Source organism: Adelges cooleyi, unplaced genomic scaffold, assembly GCF_023614345.1.
Source record: "Adelges cooleyi isolate 19-005CV unplaced genomic scaffold, UGA_ACOO_1.1 ACOO_flye_CR_arks_rails_tigmint_CR_PRNA_251, whole genome shotgun sequence".
Lineage (NCBI taxonomy): Eukaryota > Metazoa > Arthropoda > Insecta > Hemiptera > Adelgidae > Adelges > Adelges cooleyi.
In genome coordinates, this window is record NW_026095917.1 from 107,350 (window position 1) to 117,967 (window position 10,618).

Consider the following 10,618-nt stretch of genomic DNA (forward strand, 5'->3'; position numbering starts at 1 on the left):
AAACAGGAAAAATGAGCAAAAACGGTTTGGAGAAATATGTTGTTTTACACTGAAATGGTGCGGCGATACAAATGTAATATTAACATCAATAATAACAGTTACGATATAAACAAGCCGTTTTTAATACATATGTACCTATATTAAGAGTATTTGCCAGCATATAAATAAGTATATAATATGTTTTTAAATAACATATGTGTTACTTTTTCTTTTTTGAGTGCCGTATTCGTATATGTTAGACTTATCTTCTAAGACTAATTTCCAACCCATACATTTTATGAAAAAAATTGTGTTTTATTTTATAAAATATTATTTTACACTAATTCCTTATAACTATATAGGTATATTGTAGGAAAATGTATTTATTATTTTATCGGGTGAGCACTGTATTAGTTTACTCTCAAAATAATTGTAATTTTTAAGTTTTTATTTTTGAAAACATTTTTTAACACAATATTAAACAATGTTTAAATTTTTATCTTATTTTTTTTTTAAAATTTTTTAGAGCTTTATCGACCTTTAAAACTATATATTTATTTAGTTAACTATATAAGTGTTTAATTAATATTTTAAATTAAGAATAATTTACTAAAAACATTGTTTGATAATCAATTTTGAATAATCATTTTAAAGTTCTTAAGTTCTTAAGATTAATCAACTCTTATCCTAAATTTGTAGTACATTATTCTCAATTTAAAAAGTTAATGAAATGTTTGTGTTGCCATTTAAGTTTCAAATGTCGATAAAGCTCTAAAAAAATACTGCAAATATAAAAATTTGAATATTAAAAAATGGTTTTAAAATTAAAAACTTAACTAAATTTTAACAATTTTAAGAGAAAACTGGTGTAAAGAATCGGCCGGTATATCCTAGAAGTTCTCAATTCTTTTATTATCATAAAAAAAACCGAGTGAGCCGTGGAAATTACTCACAATAGTTATGTGTAAACATTTTTAGTTTTTAAGTGTGGCCTAATAAGTACTACATACAAGAGATGATTCAATGTTAATACCAGGAAATTCACATAAAAGAATATCTTTTGAACAATGTGGAGCAGTGGAGGTTTTAGCTTCGATGCAAAGCGAGAAGGTTTTACTCTGATGTGGGCTTTTTTTTCGCTGTATACACTGTAACGTTTATAATACTAGACCAATTCCTTCGAATAGCAACTCTATAAATCACAAATTTTGCCTAGTGAACTTTTACTGGCTATAATTTCGAGAAAAATAGTCGGATCGAGTTGAAATGTATAAGAAATAATTATTTGGTATGCCCGCACACGTCAATTATGTCAAATTTAAACTATACCCATTTCCCACCCCCCTAGGGGGGGAAGGTACAAGTTTTTTTGTTTTTCGGGGTTTTTAGCCGTAATTTTAAAACTTTTGGGTTGAAAATTTGCCAGTAGTTGGAACTCATAAGTAGAGTATAATGGTTCGTTGAAAATACATTAAAGTCCTCACTTTCACTTCCCCTCTACCTCTCCCGGTCTATATCTAGTCCTCCGTAGTCCTCACTATCACTCGTCTCCTCCCCCCGGTCCTATAGCTAGTCCTCAGTGGTTCCCCCAGCCGCTATTGGTCTCGTGAAAAAGTAAAAGTAATCGAAACTCTATGTCGAGTGAAAGTTTTACCGGTCTCACATAATAGTTTTATTTTTTAAAAATATGTGATCTATATAATGCATCCCCGTCAACTTGCTGTAATTGACGGCGATGGTGATGGTGAAATAGTAATGCAAATTGTCATATCGTTTGATGGAAAGTCGAGCTCCGATAAAGATCATCCACATACGAAAAAAAGTTAAGAATAATATAATATAATAACGTTAATATTATAATATAATATAACGTTACCCGGCGACCGACAGAGCATCTACACCAAACATATAGGAAAAAAAACAAATCCCCGTTCTACTCCGATTGTCAGGTAAAGTAATATAATACAGTTATTACCCATAGGGGTAATAGGTACATAGGTATTATATAGATACCCTACACCCGTCGTGTAAACGACTGTATAATAATGAATGATCCTGAATGTTGTTGTAATCTTGTGGAAAGTGGTCCTGTTTACCTATATATACAATTGTAAATTATTCTATAATATCTTGTGGAAAAGATCATATATATATATATTTTTTTTTTTTTTTTAGTGTATAGTATTTAAATTAACATCTATAACCCTATCACATACGTGTTAGGTTAACGAACCCTCTTACCGTGTTTACTGTATTATTCTTGTATGTCGCTATAAGTGTATATAAAACAAGTATTATTAACCAGTTCTTAAAACTACCCACACCCTAGAACATATTATGGTTTTTATGGATTTTCAAACGAACGATCAATGCACGTATAACGCGACAGTACCCCTCAAGACCTCTTTAACTGACGTACCCCGGCAAGTCAACGACAATAATACTTTTAAAAAAGTAAGTGTTTAACACCTTCTATTCTTTCACCCCCACAAGTTTATTTATATCAAGTTTATTGAATTCTGTTAGCAGTTCAAATCTACAAATTCAAAGATGCAGCCAAATTATTTTATTAACAAAACTACTGCAGGCGAGTACGAGTTATTGGACATCGAAGTCAAACAAACTGATCGGGAGACATTTATTGAACAATTTGGCGAGCCGGAAGGAGTCATGGATAATGAGGGGTATATGCGTGATATATTTGACGATAGTGAAGATGAAGAAGAAGAAGAAGAAGCACAAGAACAAGAATCTACTGATAGTTCGTCTTCAGCGTTAGATTCTCAAGATGAAAGCGAATCAGAACGTACGTAATTTTATTTTTTTTCAATGAAACTTATAAAACTTTATCGCTATTTTCTGATTAATATTAGTTATTTAATTATATCTGTTTTTAAATATAGTGGAAATCCGCGTATTTGGTGAATACACCGCTGATTATACACCGATCCACCCGTCCAACATACTTCCATGTTCGAGAGAAGAGGAAACTTACTTGGACGAATGGTCTTTAGAGGATAGTAGTGCAATGGGCGATCTACGTTGGCGAATGTCATTCCCAGGTTTGGCTAACAGCTACAGAAATATGGAGAGAATTTATGCCGGGGCGTACAACGTTGATAACTTCAGGGAAATCGCTTGTGAGCACCCAAAATTATACTATAGATACTTCCAATATAAATCGGTAGAATCCCTATTAAATCTTCCGAGAACACCAATATCTTTTGGGGGAATGGTTCGGGCAAATTTTTGGTGTTTCTCAATTCGGGAAATATTATTATGTTTGGAGATGTGGGGCACCAATTTTATCTTAAGTAATTACAAATGTGGGACTGTTCGCAGTATAAATTTAGAAGGGAGGACCACGAGAAGAAAGTACTATGTTTGCGACATAAACGCTTCTATTTGCAGTTATGGAGCTATCACTTCGGAGGGGGATCTTGAAAGGGTTGTCACATGGAAACAAACTTTCCAACCAGGACACTTAATATTGGACTTAACAAACTTTAAAAAATGTGAAGTTTGCGGAGCCAGACTGGAGGTCTGGGTAAACTTAACAGATATTAATTTGATACGTGCCGCAAACCCTGACTTGATCCTAAAATCGGAAATAGTCAGGGCTTATTTTAATTATTTTATTCCAATTTCTGAATCATATCCAATATTAGGTGTCTAGATTTCAATGTCATGCACCCCCGGTGTAGATTTTCTTTATATATACAAATGTAAATATACCATATTATTGTTAACAGCATTATTATTATTGTTATTGTTTATTATATTATTATTATTATAATTGATAGTATTTCTGTTTATGTATTATATTTTTCTTAAATATATTCTGTACAAAGAAAAAATACTGTAACATTTTGTTTTTACTCATAGCCTAATATTAATTACCATATATGTGTTTAAACCATACGTAACTTGAAAACACAGCATGTATGCATTCATGCGTGTCTGTGTATATGTGTATGTGTGTGTGTGTGTGTGATAAAAATCACACCACTTAACGGTCGTAAAAACTCAGAGACTAAATAACAACTTGGATAATATAATGTTATTGATACGCTGTGAGGTAAACCAGTTTTCTTTTAAATTATTACAAACAAAACATAATCACTCATTTAGAAAAAGAAAATAATATATTATTGTCAAAAACTCGTAAACTATTACAAATAAATGAATATGAGAAAGAAACATACATTTGTTTTACAGGTTTAAAAATATTTCAATACACTTATTTTATATTATGGTTCAACATTATAATATTATTATTATTGTATTAACAGTAATAAGTTATCAACATAAAAAACATAAGATTCCAAGAATCATATTAATTTATAGTTTTTATAAGTATTTATTTTCAAATATTAGCACAAAAAATAAGATAGTATAAACGTTTTATTATTTTTTTAGATATTTTGTTTTCACACTGTTAAAAAAAAATTATGTCTCAAAGTCTATAATGAATGACTTATTCTGTCTACGGCCTCTAAAAATTAAAAACACCGGACCTGTTTTGTTTTCAAACTCGGCGCATTCCTGTTCCGTGAGTTTGAACGATTGTGGTAGAAAAACTCCATATGTTAGACCATCTTTTTTTATCGTCATGCGTACTACCGTGAAGTTAGGTCCGAATTTACTGGCGATTAATTTGACATTTTCTATCTGATATTTGGCGTTCACTTCCAGCTCGCCTATACTGATTGATTTGGCATATGTTTTTTCGGACTCTTCAACTTTTGACTTGAGTAAATTGGCGAAACTAGCCATGCTAAAAACAAATATATATGTATATATATATATATATATGTAATATAAATATTTTTATATTTTATAAGAAGATATATTATTACCTTATTTTTTGTTATGTACGGAGTAAATAAATAAAGTCGTCTGTTCTTGTAGAACTTGAAAAACGTATTAAACCGTTTCAACTAACTGTAGTATGATGTTCTAAAAGAAAAGTTATATATCCCCCACTCTTTTACTAAAATCTTTAGGTACAGGAGAGGTCAAGGCTAAATCTTGTGTTATTATAAAAAATAAAAATACATATGCATCGGTTAAACAAACTTTCTCGACAAGAATGTTTTTTATTTTCTAATAATTTACATATGGTGGGGTACTAAAAAACTTGTTCGATACGGTTAAGTGGAAATTCCGTAGCTCATGATATTTAGTGTCTAATAGAGTGCTGTGCTGTTCGTTGTGTGTTATTTCGGTTCAACATTTCAGTATTTTAAAATGACCGGTTTAATAAAAAAAAATGAATTAACTTACAAAAAAAGAAAATATAGTACGTTACGTCCGCCACATGAGTTAATAGACTGTACGGTGTTTACAATTGACTATAATAGTAGAAAATATATTCAAATCGGCTTAGACCCGAAGGAGACATTTAATGTTAAAATACATATTTTGACTTCTACAAGTTATGTGACAGTCGGTATAATCTTATTTAGCAGATTAATATCTGCTATGAGTACAATATTGACCAATTTGTCGATTGAGCAAACCGCTTTAGAAAACTACGAAAAAAAGTTTCAAAAAAATGTTATGAAAAAACTGTTAACAGATGAATCCTTCATAATTTCAAAATTAGTTTCACGTGGGCAGCATTTATTAGTTGTACAGGCTAGAAGTGATACATACTCCAAAATTTTACTTTGTCGTGAGGAATTATTGAAAATTCAAGAACTTCAACACGTTGTTAATGCAGTATATTACCACAAATCGTATGTAACCCGTCTTATCGTGTTAGAACAACTCGAAATATTTGTAAAATATTTAGACTCTCAGTGGAAAGAAAAAAACAGTTTCCACAGCGATGAAATGGTATGCTACATACAAAAAATGAGTCAAGAAACGATTTCTAGCTTAATCTCAAACGATAAACCTGACTATATCAACCAACTTATATCAATCGCAGCGAAATCTGTTGCTGACGCTTGGGTTGAACTTAAACATTCTGAAATAGAGGTTATTATAGATTTTACATTATTATATAATACTTTAACTAAACAATCATTATAAGTGTTATTATTATTATTATTAACAGGCTCCTAAGCATGAAGATGAAAACGTGATTGAACAACTTGCAGATTTTGAAATTAAAACTAATTCATCACCTAAAACCATGCAAGATGTAGATGACTGTTGCAAGTGTGATTTATGTATTTTCACAAACATAAATAATGTATGTGATAACATTACAGACAATGGGAAATATTATGTATTTAAATAAGTAAATAGCTATTTATTGTATAGAAATTATTGTATGAAAAAAAATAAAACATTTATTTTTATTACATTGAGAGATAACCCCATTTATTTATTAAGAAATTATTCTAACAACTATCCTTCTATATTCTCTCCTCCTACTTTTAAAAAAATATGTAAAAGAAACAACTTTCTAAAATAAAGAAAAGAAAACTAGTGCCCCGCACTAATGTTTTATTCAAGAATATGGTTTAGTCGTGTGTCAGTCGATGTTACGCTTTTACGTTCATAGCTGTTTTTAATATTTTTAAAAAAACTTTTATTATTTTTGTACAACCGTGTTATTTTAATTTATATTAATTGTACTATCTAAAAGTCATCATGTTTACATGTATACAATGTGGTAAATCGTTTGCAAACAAATCTAATTTAAACAGACATGGCATAAAACACACTGACGTTCAATTTCCTTGTCACGCTTGCAATAGAGTTTTTAGTCAAAAATCAAATTTGTTGCGTCATGTGAGAACCGTACATCGTAAGTAAAGCATTAAATATATTACATTTATTTAAACAGTAGTTATTAAAAATAAGCATTAAAATCGATGGACATAAAAACAATTTATACTATTATAGATCTTGCTAAAAATGGGGTTGATTTTAATGACGCTATTGACGGTATAGGACAAGTGTTTAACAGTGAGTAGAAATAAAAAAAAAAAAATAAAAAACATAATATTCTATTCGTAATTTCGTATTTTTATCGTAGATTTTAATCAGCGACAGCAACAACAAGAACAATCGAATTTAATAACATATATTCCGTCAAACGCGCAGGCTAATGACACCCTTTTTACGACACCAAGTGAAACTGTTGACCCTCGTAACGGTAAGACTTGTTTTTAACAATATATATATATATAAATATATATAAATAAGTAAATATTTAACAGGTGTAGATTGTACGTCTGACCCCCTACCAACAACACAGTCGGTTAAAAAAATAAAAACGGCTGATGGGGAATTGTTGAATAATACTACGATTGAACCCGGCTATTATAATGAGAATACGATGTGTAATAAACGTAAAAAAACCGCTCGTATGTCTATGGCGGCGACCGCGGGTCAGGATAATTTTATTCATATCGAGTCATCGTTCAAGGGGAAAATTAAATGGTTTTATAAAAAAAATATAAACAATACATTAGATTATAATGAATTTTTAAACAACTGCAAACCACAAATATCTAGTCTTTTAAGTTCAATGGCGTCAATTCATCCAATTAAATACAATTTAAAACTAGAAGCAACTTATAGTATACCGCAGCAGGAAAACACAACAGAAAATCGGGCTTTTAAAACGTCTGCTAGAGAGCTTTATTCGGCGAGTGATTTGAATGCTGCAGTTCTTGATGACTTTACAAAGCTCCTCGAAGAAGAAGATGAGTATGTTGCCAAGGGCTCTGGTTATTCCCTTCAAACAATTGATGGAATACTTCTGGGAGTGTATGTATTTACACCGTTACGGGCATCATCCCATATATATCTACCCGAAGATATTATAAGAAAAAAGGCGGTCATTAATCCTATGAACTTGAAGGACAATGAATGTTTTAAATGGGCCATTTTAGCTAAGCACGTGTCATCGGGAAATAAAAATCACGTTGGGGAAAATTATAAAAAATTAGAGAAAATGTATAATTTTAATAGGATTATATATCCAACACCTCTTAAAAATATTAAAATCTTCGAGATCGATAATCCTGCGGTATCTATAAATGTATATGGTTTGGAAAAACAACCGGGCCATACTAAATTCAAACCGGCTCATTATGTTTATCCGCTACGTGTATCGAATTCGGAAAAAATTGATCATTTTGATTTATTGGTCATAGAGGATGAAACTACGGGCTTAAGTCACTTCACCTATATTTCAAATTTCGCGAGGTTGATACATAGCTAAAAAACGAAAAACCATAGCAAAATGGTTTTTTGTAAAAAATGTTTCACAGGATTCGATACTCGTCCGAAACTCCATAAATTATCAGGTCAGGAGGCGCTCGATCAACACAGACAGATATGTAACAAACATAAAACCATTTTGCCGGTAATGCCCGAAGCAGGTTCGACTTTGAAATTCGAAGCTTGGGGCAAAACAGTTCGACATCCGTTTGTCGTGTACGCAGATTTTGAAGCTCTATTAATCAAACCCAATAATTCAGGCAGCAAAGGCGGAAACACTAAAATTATCGATGAACATAAGTTAATGTCATATGGGTTTTATGTAAAAGCTGCAGATAATATTCCTATGCACTACATACAACGATAACCTTGCAGCTATTTCTTTGGAGAATAAGATAATAAATTTTTGTAAGCCAGTATACGTAGGTTTTGCGGTGCTGGAACTAAGCAAAGTTTTGATGTACGATTACCATTACAACGTTATGCGCAAGCATTTTAAAGATGCTATTGAATTCATTTATGGTGATACAGGTACCTTTTTTTTTTTAAATATGAATAATAATAAAGAATAGCTGTATTTAGTTATAAATAAAATGATAAATTGTTCCCCTTAGACTCACTTATATATTTAATAAAGACCAAAGACTTTTATGAAGATGTCAGAAAAAAACCAGAACTTTTAAATCGGATGGATACATCAAATTTATCACCTGATCATCCATGTTACTCAGTAGAACGCAAAAAAGTTCCGGGGACATTCACTGATGAATTAGCCGGTCTTACGATGCATGAGATAATTGCATTGCGATCAAAATTGTACGGGTTCAGCAAAGAAAACATTTATAAGTCTCTGGAAACAGAATGGAATACAGAAGAAAAAATAAAAGCTAAAGGTATTATAAATTATTAAAAATAAAATAAAAAGTTTACTATTTAAATGGTATAAAATACATTATACAATTTGTGAATCTTAATGGCTTAGTGGGTTAAGGCGTCAGTTTTTCAAAACAGGTAGATAAGTATATGATAGTGTTTAAATATAATAATATAATATAAACGATTTCTAATAATATATGATTTAATCGAAATAATTCCTATGCTGATTGCTTTGGTTTACTAAAGCTGTTAAGATTCACAACATTTTTTTATAATATCTCATTAAAAATTAAAAACTTTCATGCGTTACATAACCTATGGTATACACGTGCGTATACTGTTTGAGGACCACTTTCTTTATTTTCTGACCTTGTTGTATTAGTATAATATCTATGTATAAAATACCGGTTATATGGAAAACAATTATTTTCTTTTGTAGGTATAAGAACTTATGTAACTCAAAAACACATGGTTCTTGACGACTTTAAAAGATGTCTTTTCGATGATGACAGTGATGATGATTTGGACATTTACGGTTTAAATAAAGCAGAAGCCAAAATGATTGCTCATAATTGTGCTCTTAAGACCGTAGAGTATGCTCACCATGACTTAAATACAGCGGGTAGTACATCCTATCGCTACGATTATACTCCATACAGAGAGAATATATCTATACGATCATTCAAACATCAAATTTGTACCATCAAAACAATGAAATTAGCACTAAACCGAAATGATGATAAGAGGATCATACTTCATGACAGAATTCACACTTTAGCGATTGGTCATTATAAAATCAAGTAAATAAAATATATAATAATGATAGTTAAAAAAAATGTTCATTCATATTATTATTATTATTCTAGAGAACTTCAAGAGGCAGGCGGATTATAAGAATGCAACAACAATTTTTTAAAAGAAAAAAAATATTCGATTTATTATTTATACATATAAAAAAGATTTCTTATTATATAAGTATACATCATATAATATATATTACAATGTAAACAATTATTTTTCTACAATATATATATATATATATAAATATTTTAATATTATCTTTTACAAAAACTAAAAAAGTATATTATTTACACATTTTCCAAAAACCATTTTCTCAAAGTAAAAACTTTGTAAAATGTACATAGCTTGGGATTCAGTTCTTTATGAAAGAGACAACAAGCGAATTCTTCATTAGGATAGAGTTCATCTATTCTTGGACAGCCCATTAATTCCATATTTATAATAGTTATACCAGGTAAATATTCCAAAAGAAGTTGTTTCTTTTGTTCCCCCTTCACGTAAATGTTTCGAGCTTGTAATGAATTTAATATTCTTCCAATTTCCTCGCATTCTACATCACCGTATGTGAGACTCATTTTATGGAAATGACGCTCTAACCAATTATTAATAGAACGAGACTTGGCATTTTGAAACATGGTTGTTGAGTATTTGAATATCCAGTGTTGGACTGCACAGCTCTCGGTATCGATAGCCGATAATTCCTTTATTAGATATTTTCCATCAGATCCTAGTACACACTGCATATCAAGTATCAAGCGACCCATTCTTGTATTAT

The 10,618-nt window shown here is 30.5% G+C and overlaps 1 protein-coding gene across 1 annotated transcript; it reads left to right on the top strand.

The window, feature by feature from the left end:
- Positions 1 to 361: 361 nt before the first annotated feature.
- LOC126837569 (uncharacterized) lies at positions 362 to 9,945 on the top strand (the record flags this gene model as incomplete). Its single annotated transcript, XM_050571503.1, has 5 exons — positions 362 to 377; positions 8,781 to 9,059; positions 9,482 to 9,562; positions 9,695 to 9,842; positions 9,909 to 9,945. Coding segments are annotated over 5 exons (552 nt in total), but the record flags the coding sequence as incomplete, so codon positions are not given.
- Positions 9,946 to 10,618: the final 673 nt, after the last annotated feature.